This window comes from Fopius arisanus, unplaced genomic scaffold, assembly GCF_000806365.1.
Source record: "Fopius arisanus strain USDA-PBARC FA_bdor unplaced genomic scaffold, ASM80636v1 scaffold00006, whole genome shotgun sequence".
NCBI lineage: Eukaryota > Metazoa > Arthropoda > Insecta > Hymenoptera > Braconidae > Fopius > Fopius arisanus.
In genome coordinates, this window is record NW_011887745.1 from 431,655 (window position 1) to 449,747 (window position 18,093).

At 36.7% G+C, this 18,093-nt stretch overlaps 1 protein-coding gene across 15 annotated transcripts in view; it reads left to right on the plus strand.

Annotated features, from left to right (window-relative positions):
• Positions 1-18,093, plus strand: part of LOC105273578 (ensconsin) — a 76,051-nt gene that overhangs the window by 52,883 nt on the left and 5,075 nt on the right. For 5 of the 15 annotated variants that reach the window (XM_011316101.1, XM_011316093.1, XM_011316094.1 and 2 more), the window contains 11 exons: positions 4,500-4,568; positions 7,580-7,639; positions 8,349-8,414; positions 8,859-9,048; positions 9,453-9,799; positions 11,272-11,454; positions 13,204-13,647; positions 15,359-15,538; positions 16,258-16,883; positions 17,277-17,518; positions 17,617-17,743. In XM_011316101.1, the coding sequence (XP_011314403.1) occupies positions 7,588-7,639; positions 8,349-8,414; positions 8,859-9,048; positions 9,453-9,799; positions 11,272-11,454; positions 13,204-13,647; positions 15,359-15,538; positions 16,258-16,883; positions 17,277-17,518; positions 17,617-17,743 (2,457 nt within the window). In that variant the 5' untranslated portion in view covers positions 4,500-4,568; positions 7,580-7,587. The remainder of the gene's footprint in view (positions 1-4,499; positions 4,569-7,579; positions 7,640-8,348; positions 8,415-8,858; positions 9,049-9,452; positions 9,800-11,271; positions 11,455-13,203; positions 13,648-15,358; positions 15,539-16,257; positions 16,884-17,276; positions 17,519-17,616; positions 17,744-18,093) is intronic. The other 10 variants (XM_011316095.1, XM_011316096.1, XM_011316088.1 and 7 more) reach the window with 6 other exon arrangements.

An 18,093-nucleotide genomic window follows, 5' to 3' on the forward strand; every position in this document is an offset into this window, starting at 1 on the left:
TAAATGGAGAATCGGAGTAGAAATGGCATGACTCTCAGAAAAAATCACAACTGTTCGCACAATTTTAATCAAGCGAATTGCTGAAGGGGAAATTGTACTGGAAATTCGGCTCTGCGTGGTGATTTTTTGAGCTGTAATTCTCGGAGAAATGGAGAAGGTCCTCTCACCGAGGGATTACGTCGGCTGCATAGATTTTACATGAATTTACGTGTAATGAAATTCTACAGTGGAGCAAGTTGGAGGATGGCTGAGCATCGTCGTGGCATCCTGGAATCCAAGTGGCCCAGAGGAACTTGGTGGTTGTTCTCGCCACATATATCCACCCTCATCCCTTCATCCCTACATTGAGTTTAAAAATTGTCTCGTGGTAAGTACATATTCACTGGAATGTAACTCAAGTAAAACCGAGTAAAACCTCAAGTGAGAACCGATGAGTGTAACATTCCTGTTGAGAATCGATTAAACTCTCATTGCTGCATCAGTATGCACCCGGTAGTCGGAATTATTTACGCAAATCCATGTACCTGGCATTTACAGAGGAGTCATGTGCTCCAACTATTAATGCAATAGACACACCCAGGACAATCTCCTCAGCATTGACTCAGATTGGATTCAATGTTTCAGGAGATGTTGCTCCTGATTGTTCATCAATTGATCATTCACTCGATCACCATTCATTGAACCAATTGTAATAATAATTGCTGGACAGGTGCGTTGCATATGAATGTTCATCTCCATTCGAAATCCGCGGTATCCCCTTTAAATCGTTTCAACTTCGCTCGATCCTTGCGGATCAGTGATCCAGAAAGGGCTGGGATAGCTTCACTGATAACCGGCGTTTCTAAATGGATTTTGAACAAAAAAGACTGTAAAGCAGCTGTACAGGATGTCGGGGAAATAAAAGGCTGCGGGTCGGTACTCATACGTCCGAGAAATCGCGGATGTCCGACCTGTCCAATTACTGATGAGACTGCATTTTTCAGTTCGCCGTTGACTATTTTTCATTTTGTTGAGAATTTTGTTTAGTGCCATTTATTATGAATGAGCGTTATCAGTGTCTGAAAAAACCCTCATGACTCCTGAGTGAACGGCAATTCAATTTTTACGTAAAAATAATTAATTTGTTATTATTATTCTTCTTATATAAAATTAAATAATCAAAAATACACTGACTTCCAGATAGCAATACAAATGCATAAATAATTATAAATAATTATTTCTAATCAACATCAGGAATATAAATTATAAATAAATTTATTTATTCAATCAGATCATGTAAATGTAATTTTTAAAACCTGTGTTTAAGAAAATGGAGGATTTGAATTTTGGATTTTGAAAAATATTTTATGAAATTTCTCGGATCGAAGTGAATTGGAGGGATTTCAGTGGCTCTCAAGTAATTTCTCTATATATCCTCGATATCCTGAAACTCGTCTTCTGCTCCCACGTGCCAAGTGGCTGAAAGATTTCATAGCGCACTCTGCATCCGAAATTGGATGGGTTTTCGTATGATGCATTGTTCTCCATTCACTAGCATTGACAAGTGGCTCAATACCCAACGCACTCATCCAAATTCCCATGAAGTTTGGCCCGTGATGCTGCACATCTCCAATGGAAGTGAATTTCAAGTTTGCCTCAATCCTGAATTGCAATCACTGGGTATTGTCTGCTTGAAACACTAGTCTCTGATCTTCAATTCAATAAATCATAATCCTGTGCACTCGGTGTTTACCATTTTCGGTGGATTTTGACATTTAAGGATGTTTAAAAGGCCGAGAGCAAAACAATAGTTGACCTTTTGATGATGACATGAAATATTCAATTATTCATCGGTTGAAAAATCACTGGGGAACTCGTGAACTTCAGATTTCATCGTTAAAATTAAAAGCCAGTAATTGCGAGATGGTTCCATTATTCTACGATAATGATAATGCGAAAAGAATTTTTTTTGTTAAAATTCTATTAGCTCGTGGAAAATTTTTTCCCATTTTGTTGAGACTTATGGTAGAAAGGATAGGAAAATTAATTCCGAATTTTACTGGAATATTGATGAATGGAAAAATAATGCGTACTATCTTCAGACAAAAGCTCATGGGACCGAAAAAAGCAGCAGCAAAGTTTTGAGAGGGCCATTAAAAGAAGAGACGAACAAGAAACTTTCCATCCGTAATGGCAGTTCCATTCTCTTCGGGAGACAGTTTCCTGATAACTTTTCGGATATTAATGATTAATAAAAGTTTATTCCGAATATATCCCGCCTCAGTGAACGAGCTACTCATGTCTTGTTTATGTCCCCATATCAATTATATGGAGTCCAGATGTTTCGACATACTTTTGCCAAAAAAAAATCAATTACGCGGCAAGTAAATTTTTTTTTCATTTCCAATCAATTTAACAATCGCATTTTGAACTTGATATTACAACCGTAAATTTACATGAAAATTATTCCCATTTTTTTCCACACCATTTATTTTCATGGAAATTTGAAAAATGTAAAATGAATGAATGATTGAAAAATGAAAAATGGATTTTTCGATGATGAAGATGTTTAAATTTTCTATCCCTCGAAATTCCAAGAGTATTTGTCCAGTCGGTGGTGACAAGGGATAAAGGAAGGTCATAGAGGGATCATACGGACATGGTTATGTACTGACCTTATGTACTGGTCTTATTTGACTGTCCAACATCACCAGGACAGTTGCACGAGAGCTTTGATGTGGTTTAAACCTCGAGTACTCAAGCTCAAACTTCCTCATTGATAGCCGATTCTCATTTGTCCGGCTAAAGTTTAATCTGTTATTTAAGTTCGATATAAATTACATAAATTCTGAATATATGTGACATATATTCGAATACATTTGAAATTATGTAAATGCAAAACCCCGCTGAAGCGATCACCACTCGATTTTCTTAGCAGATAACACTTCGGGGGATATCTCTAGATCTATTAGAAATGGCCGAATTTTTGTAATCACCATTTTTGTACCTCTCAATTCACTTTACAAAAAATGTTACCACCGAAATTGCGGGATTTTTCGCGGGTTCATAGTTATTTCTCAAAAACTCAACACAATTTTTTTTCCTCTATCATTCCACGACTAAAGTAATCATTAAAAATTAAAATAAATTAAAATCTACAGTTTTAATTAATGTAGACCTAAAGATTTGAGTTCACAATTCGAATCACAGGTGCGACATAATTTGCAAAAAAAAAATACCGGAAATATCAGCGAAAATTTTGGAAAAAATCAGAACAAAAAAGACAAATAATCATTAGATGTAATTTATATTCTCAAATTAAAAAATTAAAGTATCTTCTTCCGTACTTTGAAGGAGTCCCTATCTCTTGGAATTCATAATTTATCATGTCCCCAAGTTTTGAAAAGAATTGTCTCTGAATGAATGACAAGTTTCCCCTCAAGTGCCCGCGAAATTGAAGTTCCTTCATTTGCGATTTTTTACCTCCACGTAGATTCATGTACCTAAATACATACAGTATGTACTCAAATTATATGTAACTTGGCCCTGTGTAAATGTCAAAGTTCAAGCTCCCCGGGCAATTTATTGTGCCACTTCTGACGATCAATATCCGCTTCACACCCGTGTGCACTAAATGTTCATAAGGCTGTATTCATTAAAAATATCAAGATGCAATTTATTAAAAAGACCCCACTAATTACAAAATTGAATAAAAAAATCTGATCAGCCGATTTGAATCTGTTAAATAATTACCGTACATAATAATTACCGTGCAGTGATATTCGATGATTTATTAAATTTTCTTTGAAAATCTATATTAGAATTTTTCCGATGGGTAAAAATTTCCCAGAAATTCTCCAAGAGTCGATGAATATGCGTTTAATGTCTGGAACGTACAATGGACCAGAAGCTTGTGTGCCATCCGGGCGTCTCGATCGATTAATCGATCAATATGGTCAATTGTCCAGTGAGTCTGCAGCTCTTTCAGTTTTATCGTTACAACCACGCCTGCACATCCTCCAGACATTCCTGTACATACCCGATAACGATTTCTCGTTATCGAGATGAATAATACCCCTTTCGCCGGTGAATTTTCCCAAAGTCCTTGGACCCCTTGATGTCGCATAAACCGATGCCGTCGAGAATAATCCGAAGTCCTTGGGGGAATCAGTAAAATATTCCATAGAAAACTCTCGTCTCGTCTCTTTCGATGGAGTTCTGAAAATTAACGCGAAATCTAAATATAAATTCATCGTTGTGTGATCCAGACTTCAAATCAGATCGATTCCAATTTATTGACGATAAAAGATTGATCACGAATTTATTTTAAATGGAGTGTTTAGTTCATTGAGAAAGAAATTGAAAATCAAATGTTAAGTCTATTATTATTACTATACTATTTATGTCATATAAGAAAAATAATTAATATGGGGCGTTTGGATGGGAATTCGTAGCACGTATCAATTGTTTGGGAATGTGTTCGATTGATTAATTATTGTTATTTTTTTATTAATTTCTAGCCGGAGCCGCTCCAGAGGAAACCAACCAAAGGTCCAGCTCTGCACACAATCGCCACTCTCTCACGAAGGGTAAGTATTCAGGACGAATTCCCTCTAATTTCTCATTCACGAAGAGAAATATAAAATTGTAAATGGAACTCACTGATTACCGAATTATACTCGTAATTATACTCGGGGAATTAGTGATGGCGTATCCTTACGAAGAATTACCGAATGCCCTGGAAAATTCCGTTAGAATTTTCACAGCTACATGTGCATTTTTATTAAATTCAGTGTCAGCAAGACAATGAAAACATTTTGGAGTAATTATCATAGTTTAAATAAGTAACACTTCTAGGGGAATTAATAATTCGTGTAATAGTATTTTTATCCATCTCGATGGAGTTTTAGTCATTTATGGGGTGAGTGTTGCATTCATTCTATTTCCATTGGGATTTCGAGTGGCAGTCCTTCGCTGGGTGGCGATTTCCTGGCAAATTAAATTTACAGACAACCAGACACTGAAAGGATTGAATGGGTCGAACCTCTTGGAGAAAGAACTCCAATTCGATTCCTTGGATTTTTCTTCTCAGGAGTGCTCGTCTCCCCGAAGAAGATGAAGAGCTGAATGTGGAGCTATTGAAGGAACAGAAAGATTTAATTCAAAATTGAAAAAAAAAATCACTCAGTTGTCATCAAAATTAATTTTTTAATTATTTCTCTGCTCTAATAAGAGATCAATCCCTTTCCCTTCAAGTGATTCCCTCCAATCTTTCCAACATCAAATTATTCTCCGATCTGGGAGAAATTCTTTTGGCGAAAATAAAAATTCCTGGTGTGGAAAATCTGCGTGTGTTCACACCAATTCAAACACCAATTTTTCTAATGGCAGGGATCTCCAGTGAATAAAACCAATCTATTGGTTCCTCGATCCCATCTCAACAGTTACCTAGAATAAAAGAAAAATAAGAAAAAGGTGGATCCCTTGGAGGGATTCCGATGACGACCACTGAATGGTGGTCTCGAGATAGCGATTCGATCGAGCTCGGATAAAAAAGTGGAATAAACGCCATCGCCAGATGCTGCCAGATATATTTTCCTCGTGGCTATCGAGACATCGCTGAAAAGAATGACCAGTGCAATCGTATCTCTCCATCGATAGTACTCGACCCATTATATTTATTTCTTCCATTTTGTCAGAGATTTCACGGCGATGATACAGGAATTATCCAAGAATAAATAATGAAACGTTTTTTTTCAGTCATTCAAATTAAAAAATTAACATAATAATAATAATCATAATTATTATTATTCCCCAATTTTATCGACTATTTCGATTTTTATATCTTTCTCTAGAAAAATTTGAAAGAACAAATCTCAATTACAATTTGTTTTCAATTCAGCGTTTCCTCGGGGAAATGGAGTTCTCTTGAGCTTGAATTCATTCAGAAATTTAGCAACAAAGCATGGAAAACTATAATAAAAAGAAAATAAAGCGCGAGCTTAAGCAAACCCTCATTTCCACTGGTCCGCGTTGTGTTAGTTAATTTGCTGGTTGTGGGTGTTGGAAAGTGGGTCGGTATCACAATGGAATAAGGGCCCTCTATCATCAGCTTTTGCTGGAGCAAAAGCACTTTTTTTTTCTCTCTAACTCTCACTCCATTTTCTCCTAGGTTTTTCTCCACTTTCCTCGAAGCCCACATCGCCCACTTGACTTACTCACAGCATCATGCATCTTCGGTTCCAGTGGCACCGCAAAATAACGGATTTCAGACTGCCTCCGAGGGAAATAAAATAAAGAGAATGCCGGTGACGGAAAAGTTGGAGAATTTTTTCTCTACCTCAGTCGACTTTTCCGTCAATTGAGAATCCTTTGAGAGTGGAATATACTCGGAGAGAATATTTCAGAGTTCAAAGGAATTACCAACAGGCTAATTTGAATATTAAATATCTTCAATCGAGTTGGGATAGTTCTGAGGATAATCGAGTGGCTTGAAGAGGGTCGAGCCTGCAACATTACATTTTGTCATATATCTTTTCAAGTCTATCGGAAATTTCTTGAAATTTCACTCACAAGGTCAATAACATTCAGTGTTTTACCTCGTTATTCACGAATTACCAAGTCATAACATCGATGTGGAGACATATTTATCGAAATATTTTATTTTCTATATATTAACACTTTTTTTGACACACGATGGAAAATTTATGGCAATTGGTTACGGGTTTGGTTGACTTGTTAATTAATGTCAGGATGATGGAATGCGATCCTTGAGTAATAAATAATTAATCTCAAGGCATTTATAGAAAATTCAATGCCTCGGACCTTTTAATGAGACCCGGAAATAAAGCCCGTTTGCTAGCCCCAGTCTCGTTCTGCCACCCGTGGAAAATCAAATTTTCTCAATTGGCATGGCAAATGGCTTTGGGCTTGACATTCCCCTGATTACAGCCCTCCGGACAGTGACGAGACATCACCTCTGGTCTAATTCAATCTTCGAGATCGCCAATCGCTCTCACATGCATATTTATCGGAATATAAATCCCATTTTCACTCGACGGGGGATTTCATCCCTTTCTATCCAATTTCGATTCAGTTTTTCACCGTTCTCATCAATTGTCAGGAGAAATCGTCAATAAACCCATGAATCCTCAGCAGAATTGTTGAAACCAGCGAAGTCTACAAAAAAATCACCAGAAAATAACATTCATCTCTTCATGAAGTCTCCCATTAAAAAAAAATTGGGAAATTAGGATAAATAATATTTTCTCTATGTGCACATTTTGCAACTTGAATTCCTGCGAAATTCTTGCCGAGTCATTGTTCAATTGGTCAATTACTTGTTGATGACACTAACGAGGGCTCCAATTATTGCCCAAGGAACAACCCATCCTCGAGAGCTAGTAGAAGTGGAGAACACTCGATCGGTTTCAATTCACATTTTATCCCTGACACTCCCAATCACCGAGTGGAAACAATGCCCTCACCGAGTCATGCACCCAAACTAATTGCAATTACGTGTCGTCTCACTCAGAAATCTAGTCGTTGGGAAATGAGTTTGATTATAATTTAACTCGTGGATTTTCAATTTCCTCCCCAGAGCAAACGATGCATTGGTTTGCTAATGTCGGTGGTGAGGATGAATCTATCAATTGGACAGGTAAAAATACAGGGCATGACGATTTGTTTATGCATGGCGATGAGTTGTCAGTGATAAATAACAGAGTTAAATGAAAACACGAATATTTATTCTGCAAACCTGTGAACAACAGAGTAAATTTAATTAATGGATGTCTGTTGGCCTCTGGATTTATCACTAATCCATTTTGATTGCGAAGAAACCGCCGGGATAATTAAACGTATACATCACAGGATCAACTCCAGGGAATTGATTGCAAATAGAACTTATGACTTTGAGTGAAAACTTTAGTTTGTCTTTGTTAATTTATTCCTGCATGGACCTATGCACTGATGAAAAGAAAAATTTGATAAATATATTTAATTCCCACCAGTAAATCTGTATAAATACCACAAGATATACTGATATCAAATATATTTTACTGGTTAGCAAAGAAATTTAAGAAAATAATTTTCTTTTCTCGGTGCGAATTCATCCCCTGATGCAGCCCTTAATTAATACTCTCATCATCCAGTTTTTACAGCATTAATCAAATTTCAGATTTTATTGAGATAATTTTTAAGTATTAGTAGATGAATGGTGAATCGTTGAGTCGATTTTCCGATTTAAACCGCAAGCGTTTAAACCACGAAAATCGACCTGTTTTCTTCACTTCACTACGAAAATCACTCGGATTTTTCTCCTTTCACACATCATCATGTCATTGCAATATGATTTATATTCTCGACAGATTCCAAGCGTCGCAGTCTCTACGACGAAGACTCCCTAGATGGTGATCATCCCAATGAGAAACAAGGTATCACATTTATGAACCAAACTACACTGTTCAAAATTTTTTCGGCGTTTTTCGAAAATTAAATCTCATTATAATAACAAAAAGGCACTCATAAATTTCGACGAGTGGAATTGACATTTCGAGAAGCTTTAAAAATAAAAAGTCATTAATTCTCAATTTCTCAACATCTGAGATTTAGCCCTGGAGATGAAGATGGAGATGAAGAAAAATTTGTTGAACAGTGCGAGTTACATTTTTCATTGTCCCCAATGTGTAATTCACACCTCTCTGCTAATTTCTGCTTCATTTAAATTTCACAAGAATGACTTTAAACAGTCTATCTCTCCTGACCCACTCGTTTCTCCTCTCACGTGTTCACACAATGTCAGAAGTCCAAGCACATGATACTGTTATCTAACACTGAAGATTGTTTGGTCGAGGCAAATGAAGGAACAATTGTTGCAGGACGAGAGTCCACGGGGAGTGCAAAGGACCTAGACAGGGTGAAGCTGGTGAGGGAGAGGCAGAATGAAGAGAGACAGAGAAAACTCGAGGAGCTCAGGAATCAGGCACTTGCTGCCCAGAGGTTCAGGGAGCAGAGGGAGGAGGAGAGAAGGAGACGCATTGATGAGCTGAGGTCGAGGGACATGGATAGGTAAATTAAAGGAATCATCATTTTATACCGTTCACCCCATCTTCCAATCATCAGCTCGAAAATATTTTTCTCTTCTCACGTTATGGATGAATACATTGAAACAATTATTTAGATCGAAAAATATTATTCGGATTCTCCACCTGTAGAACCCTCAGACAATCTTCATTAGGTTTTAAATAAAACTATAATTAAAACTTTTAATTATAGTTATAGTTCATTTTGATTATTCATTCAATAAAAAGACTTTACTCACATAATTTGGAAATGAATAGCTGATTAATCAATGAATGGATATTGATATCAGGAATTAAGGTCTATATCAATTTCACTTGTTAGCAATGGTTTGTTATGAGTTATTAGATTAATTAATGATTATTTCATGAATTGAATTGATTGATTTTTAGACGGACCCAAGTGGAGGAGAGGAAGCGTCTGATATGGGAGGCAGAACGAGAACGGAGAGAAGCGATACTTCGAAAGAATCAGGAACGCGAGGCTCGGATCGAGGCGAAGAAGAAGAACGAGAGATCGCATATTGTGTTTGCATTTGGTAGTTCAACCCCACGTATGTTGGAACCAGCGGATACCGGTGGTTCGTCATTCTGGGGCACCCGCAGGGCTACATCGACGACAAATGTCATGATGTTTCCAGCAGCACAACCACTCACCAGGCGATCATCTGAACGAGAACTCGATGGTAGCAAGAAACGTGCCACTTCGGCTGGTGGTCTTGATCGCAAGCCTGGTGAAGGTAGGTCTTTCATTGTTTTATTTAAATGTTTTTTTTTTGTCTCGGAGGTCGCAGCCTGGGCCGAATTTCGCCGATTACTCAGGTCGGATGTTAATTATGTTCAATTCGTTATTGTTATTGATATTACGCTATTTCAACGCTGTTGGTGAGACATTTTCAGGCTTCAACACAGGTATGACTATCTATCAATGGTAGAGCTTGGAGTTTTGCTAGTTATTTGTCAGTCCTTAATTCTGTGATTTATATATTTACGGATTAGTATTACTCGTGGTCAGTTGCACTGTTCAATATTTTTTGGGGGATCTTCCAGAGGGAAAATATTTTAAAATTAATCGAAGAGACTCGGAAATGCCTAGACTATTTTAGTTCTGTCTCATTTTTTTAGGATTTATCATAATTTCATTTCGTATAAAATCAAATTCTTACATCCTGATTTATCACTTCACTCCTCGAACATTGACATCGCCATTACCTCGGAACTCTCATAAATTCGGCTCAGTGTTCTCGACCTTCACAATCACCTACCCACACTGTCAGAAAAAGGATTTCCCATCAAAATATTATTCTCTTGTTCCAATAAATTAATTCTCGAAACAAGAGAATACATTTTTTTCATCAATAAATTCTCATTCATTCTTTCCTCGTACATTCAAATGTCTGATAATTTTTAAATACTAAATAATTTCTTGAAGCAAGTCGAAAGAACAATATTAATGGGAAAATCAATTTATTCCTGAGTGACAACACGAGAATCCTGAAATTCCCCAGTCTAGAACATTCGCATGACAGAATACAAAATCTTGTGTCTCAAGATCTGATTGTCCCCATGTGTTTCCATTATCGTTAATTTTCTTTCAGTTAACAGTGACTTAATTCCTCAACGCTGTCAATAAAATTATGTGATTCTTCTTGTGCTCACGCCTCGAAGTTCACGCAGAATGGTTTCGGTGGCTTTCTTAGTTGCATTGATGCACATATCACACGTTTTCACATCATGTTTCAGTCATGACCCACAGAAAATTCGAAGAATAACTCCGAGTCAGGAGAATTGAGCGGCACAAAAAAGTACACGGAGAAAAAAGTTTTGGAAAAATTGCGTGACAACTCGCGTAGCGACAAAAATCTTATCATCATTTTTTTCGGTTAATTAATCTAATTAATTCAAGAATTATTTGTTTTGATGTAATCTTCTTTGTTGGGAGGCGTGCGGGTTTATATATTCTAGTAAATAGTTAATCGAAGGCGCTAGAATTGTCCCAAAATTGATATTGTGACTTGCGCTAAATTTTTTAATGGAATCCATCGTTTTTATTCGCGATTTCCACCGATTTTATTACATAGAATTTTTTTCAAAGGCAATCGCTTACCTCTTTGCGATTTTCGTAACGCAATTTTAACGCAATTTTCATGGTAATTTTGATGAATTAATTTTCTCCGTGTATCATTATTTGGTTGGTTAAATTTTTTTGCAGATATGAGAATGTCCTCGTCAATGTATGAGGTATTCAATTGGAATTCTAGTCCCGATCCTTCTTTAACTCATGCAAAAAATAAAAGGGCCAGCCTATCGCTGCCTCCCACAACTGACATCTTTGCCATCGATGATAAATCGGATTGTGATACTAGACGTGCTACCGTACAACGGCCGGCCACCGGTGAGTGCTCGATAACGATAATTATCGAGGAGTTCTGCATCCCGGGGCATCACAATTATCACACTCCACGGAGAGAAAAAAATCGCTGAGAACGACACGAAAGTTCCGTAATCCTGGGACGAAACCTGATTGATACACAATTATAACTCCATTTTTTATCAATTCCAGTATTTACCAAAAATACCTGTCAACTCAGAAAGGAGTGATTTTCTAATAAATCCCTTTTTTGCGCAATCATCAATTACGTGCTTAATCCAGAGAAATAAGTTGTCATCAAGAACAGGATTACGGAAATTTTCCGTTTTCGCGTAATTTTCCGTGACGGATTATACACTGAGAAAAAAAATGATTTCTTTCGAATATACAGATACTAGAGACAAGTATTTTTTGCAGACGTCTTGGCTGTCACTACTGCACATTTCCAGTCAAGAAATTTCCAAAGATTTCCCGCTAAGTTCCCATAACGATAGCTACATTTTGTATGAAATTTTCCAATAATTCTGCGAATTAATGAAGCAAGATAAATTATATTTTTGGCCAAATCCTCGGTGTCAGTTTTCAGAAATTACTGAAATGTACGTACGATTATTTCTCAATGGTAATTACTATCATTACTGAAATACTTATCTCAAGTAAAGGAATATTCGTTAAAAAAAATATTCTCAGTGTATCCATCAATAATTCCCAGCGATCGCTCTTGTTTTTGTCTTAAATAGGCCGGAATGACTTGTCGAATGGCTATACAATACTCGTTAGCATTTTTTCACGCTCATTACGTATGTTGCATACTGCATTACACAACATCGCATGTATCATCGCTACTGTCAGCTGTTTATTCCGGAGTGTACACGAAGAATAGTCACAAATCATAAAATTTTTTTACTCGTTTCGTATTTCTTTTTGTTGGTATACAGCAAACGAGTTTGCCTGCTTAAGCATGCCGATGAAGTTTGTACCGCTGTCTACCCAAAACTTGTTCACTATTCCACATGGCTTTTGTACCCTAGACAATGAGAACATTACATCGAACTTCGCCACAACAGTGTTTGTCTAATCCTCATACCCTTGAGAGAATCTTCAATCACCTCTTCATCGTGTTGGCGTCAACACGAGTTTTTCAAGTTGCTGGTCATTCAAGTGGAATTTCTCAGACGTTGAAGATTAATTGAGACTATCTAAAAATGAATAATTAGGGCAAACAAATTATTGATTATATTATATAAGTCATTTGTTTGAATCACTGACCCTTAAAGTTTTTTTAATAATTCGAGACATAAATTTTAGCTGTTCATTTATCATTATTGGAAAAATCTGGGCAGAATAATTGTTTCATTCTTTTCTAGTTTATTTAATTGTTTTTATTTTTAATTGTGAGAGAGATCGTTCTATTATATTTACAATTTTAATATTATAGATATTTTTAAATATATTTTTTAATGAAGGAAATCAATCTTCGACGTATGAAAAATCTCACTCGTAACTTCTTGCAACTTCTAATCTCACAGTACACGAAGAAAAATTGACAGCAGAATTTATCCTAACTCAATAAAAAAATTTTCTGTGCTCCTCTTTTTCCACCAATCTCTGAAGACGTGTCATTAAAAAACCCCTATGTTTGTCCTTGTCAGTGATAACCAGTGAATAGTTGAATAGCAATTGTTAAAATTTTATTGCGTTCTCTAGGGAGTTGTTGACGTTTTGCTGCACTGGCTGTAGATGTTGTCTGTATTCAAGGGGAAAAATTTTCAGGTGATGATAACGATGGAACATCGGGTAGCCCAAGCTCAGTTTATCTGCGTGTTAATCGACGAAGAACTGATCTGATGCCAACGATACCGTCTCCTCGGGACGGAGCGATGTCATCCCGTAGTTCAAGTGCTAAGGCGTTCACACGTTCACCAGGTAGGACTTACTCAATGTCGAGACTGGATCAGCTTTCACAGCCACGGAAGCCACGCATTAATGAGCTCAGCACTCTTAATGAGCAGCGTCAGAATGGGGGACAGAATTTGGGCGCAAGCAGCATGAGTCGAAGCATGTCGCATTTGGCTGCGCCCGGTTCCAAAACCCTCAAAAGAACCGATAATTCCCGTAGCATGGGCACATTACCAGGTGCTGTACCATTACTTAGGCCGACAAGAGCTGAAAAATTGAGGAGAAAGGCCAGGGAACAGATGCACCAGCAGCATCAAGGTAAGGGCATGCTCTTTGTGAATTCAACTCTTCGATTTTATAGAACGCTTTATCTTAAGGATATCCAACAACCCTTATCTTTTCAAACATATTACATTAATCAAAATTTCTCGAAATTCGAGGCACTCAAGCATGTGAATTATCGATTGTATGAGTTTTAATTCAATTTCGAGTTAAAGCCGTCACTCAGTTTCACATTTTTTTTTTAATTTATCAAGAAAATTATGGCTGGCGATTATTGTTAGTGTTGAGAATTACAGATGCAGATTTTTCACTGACGAATCAGGGAATTCGTCAATTCAGAAATCCCACGCGACTTTGTTGTCAAACAAAATTCAAGTTTTGTTCCACTTGAAATTTTGAAATTTCAAGTGCAATTTTTTAAAATTCCAAAATTGTCTGGATATCCTTAGCTCAGAGATAATTTCCTACCGCATTCCACGCTAGAGACGTCATTTTGTCGATGTGAATTGCTTCAATTAATTTTTAGCGTTGATTTTTAATAGCTAATTGTATATATTTGAATAATGCTGAGGAGTTGGGTACGCAAGTACTTGAGCATGAATTTTATTTGAACGCGAGTGAGCTGATATTAATCAATGATTATTTACAATTCAGTGGGGAAGTTAATGAGCTCAGGGAATTTTCCGGTGAGATTACCCAGAAATTTCGTAGGACAATGATAGAGTGAGAAAAATCGAACGTAAAAAGATCCATTCAACGTTCATGATAACTTTTTCCGGGTCCTACACAAAACTCTGAAAAAAGTTCAATTTATTTATTTATTCCAAATCTTTTATTTTTATTCAAATTATTGCAAAGGTTTTTCCAGATAACTCAACTATTCAGACTAAATAAAAATCGCTCACCACTAAATTCAAAACTAACAATTTTGAATATTCCGCGATATTAATCTTCAATATTTACTTACATTGCTAATTTGCTAATAATAACTACCGAATATAATTAATTCAGTAATCAAAAGGTAAAGGATAACAAGATAATGTAATAACAGTAGACAAGCTCCGAAGTTCTGAGAATAATTTCAGTTAAATTCGGAGATATTCCTTGATAATTATATCAAAGAGCAAATGTATCTGTTACCTTTAGCTTTTGCTCCTAAATTATTCTCTCTGACATTTTCTATTGATCATTGATTAACAAAGCTCACATCGCCATCAATATATCTTACCCACGAAGACGCTTTCCCATGTACCGAAGGTGGAGGGGATCCTCACGGTAAATAACGACAAACAATTCGGTAAGGTGACCACAAACTATTAAAAAAAAACCTCAACGAGAAAGAAATTATATAAACTTGTATTTTAATGTGCAATGACCAAAACAAATTCTTCCTTCATTTAATATAATTTAATAATAATTTTTTAATGATTCTCCTGATTTCAAAGAAATACCAACAAGTTATATAATTTCCGTTACCTCTTTTAATTTTGCCAATTAATTCGACAACAACCAACACAATAATCAATAGCACCGACAGCTGGTGGCGGGTGTTTTTTTACAGAAATAATGAATGCAAAAACTTTCACGCAAAAACGAAATTTAGAGAGTTAGAAATCAAGTTAAATGATCTGTTGTTAAATGGCGTATGTAACACTGAAGATGATAAAAAGTACCATTAAAAAAGCATAAATTACGTAAAAAAAAAATGTATATATCTCTTTACGGTGGAATTGCAATGGATACTCAGGTGTACGTAGTGGTGAGGTGACGCCCAACAGTCCATCGAGACCCCACAGCTCCATGAGTCAACAGAGTGGCAGCAGCGTGGCCAGCAGCAACGTCAATCTACGTCCACGAACATCTACACCACGACGTCCACGACCTGCATCTATTGCTGGAACTGGTGTTACAGTCACAGAGAGAAACAGTGAGCATCGATCTATTTTTAAAACGAAAAACACCATTTTTAATTCTGTACTGGAGTGGTAAAACGAGACAAATTGAATTCCAAGCACTAGCTCGTACCCGTCATCGATTTCTATGAATTTCGAAAATTACTGGAGATGGAAATACAAAAAAATATTATATGAAATTATAAGGCTGTCAGCAGATGTTATCTTTTGATAGTTTATAATTAGGAAAAACCGTAACAATTTTACCACTTCGCTACTGAATTTATTCAGTCGAATCCAGGTGGAGAATCGCCACAGAACAGCACAGAACAGAACTGAATAGAACTGAACATAATTCATTACACGAGATGGCAATTTTTATCACAACTACTCGTTATTTTTTTCACTCAAACTCCAGCTCTGCTAATTTTTTTTTCTATTTTTTAATATTTTATTTAATCCATTTTTTAAATCTATTCTTGGTTTGCTTTATATTTCTTTATTCCGCTATTGCACATGTAAATACAAATGAGGAGTCATTGCGTTACTGGGTTTTGAATATTACATGATGATGGATGAAATAAATTCAATGGAATTGATCATTTATTGTATTTTAAGAACTCGATTAATTTTGATGATGATTCCACTGGACTCATTGAATTGAATAAAAAACTGAATAAATTTCTCCATCCTCATCTCACGATATTCAACGAGACTCCCCTTGAATTTTTAAATTAATCCCGAAAAATTCCAGATTTGGGTGAAGTAAAGGGTGCGACGAAGGACTCAAAGCCCCCACTGCCAAAGGTTCACACGACTCCAAAGAAACCCTCAACACCTAGATCAAGTACAGAGGCCCCCAGGAAGCCAAGTGATAGATTGATAAAGAGTGCAAAAGCATCACCACGTGTCACACCGAAAGCCACCCCTCTCCAGAGTCCTGGCACCGAACAGCCGCCCCTCATACGTCAGAATACCACTGAGATAATAAAAAACGATAGTAAAGAAGTGAAAGAAATTAAAGCTGAGGAGAAGCAAGAGGAGAAGATAGATCAGGGCAGTGAAAAATGTGAGGATATCGTTGAGACAAATAATCCCATGGTGGTGAGTGTTTCTTCGGTTGAGGCAATCCCAGTGGTGCAGTCCACTCAGGAACTATCTTCGTTGACACCGAAGGAGGAAATTGCTGAGAAAAAATCCTCCCCGGAGCCGGAGGTCAAGCCCGAGGGCGATGTCGAGGAGATTGTTGATATGTCTGCTTCGATGATTGCTAAAATCCGGATTACCACTGAGGAAGAGGCCAAGGCAGCACTTGCTGAGCGCAGGAGACTCGCCAGGGAACAGGCCGAGAGAGAGGCTGAACTCGAACGACAACGTTTGGTATGTAATCTTCATTGTCTCGAGTTAATTAACTATTTTATGGGCTCTAGAGCAAATTAAGGTTACGCAGATAAATTTTTCAAACTCTTATATCTCATCTGCACAAATGTCTCAATTAAAGTCGGGAACAGGAAAATAATTAAATTAATTTTTTTTAATATCTACACTATTACATAGTTCTCTCATTTCCAGCAGTTGCAGTTGCACCTCAATTATAAATATTTTTTTTTATACGAAGAGAGCAGCAGAATAATGCTGTAATTTTTTGTAATCGATTCAGACAATTCTGATTAGATATGAATTATGTTTATAATAATTGTAATAATTATTGTCGATAATGGGAAAAGCTCTTTTGTGGATGCGGAAATTGTGCAATTATTTTTTCGTCGGCAGGAGGAAGAGGAGCGTCTAGAAATGGAGAGACAACGCGCCGAGGAAGAGGAACAGCGTCGCCTGGAGGAGGAAACTCTCCGTCTGGCTAGTGAAGCTCGTGAAGCCGAGGAACAAAGGCTGCAACTGGCAATTGAGGATGCTAAACGCCGTGAGGAAGAGGACAGAAAACGACGTGAAGAGGAAGCTAGACAAAAACTGGAGAAAGAAGAGGCTGAGCGCAAAGCGAGGGAGGAAGCTGAGAAGTACGCACTCACCGATCAACTTGAATTTAATCTGTTTATTGTAGTGATGTTAATGGCTCTTTTATTCCTGAATCTCTCATTTACTTTATTTTTTCTAGACAACGGCTGGAGATGGTTGAGCGACTGAAAAAGGAGGAAGAGGAGCGTATTGCTAGACGTAAACGAGTCGAGGCTATTATGAAACGCACTCGAGGTGGAAATAATCAAGCTAATACGCCAACAAAGGTGAATTCATTACGCATCTTATTAAATTCAGTTTGAAATCATTCTCCCAGCATGACAGTGATTTTTTTTTCATTGAATATTTTCATGTACTCTTCAACTCTTTTATTTTGAATTAAGGAGATTCTACTGTACGTTCAAAATTTCTCCATTTCAAATAATCAATTGAGAACTAAAAATTCAAAGAAACAATTAAATAATAAACATGATTTATTTAATTGGGGAAATATGAGGAATGATGATACGTGAATAGTTATTAAATAAATAAACTTTCCCATTGTTTTAAAAGAAATGAAGAACAAATGATCGTTATTATCAATGGAATAAATAGAAAATGTAGCTGATAAATGCTT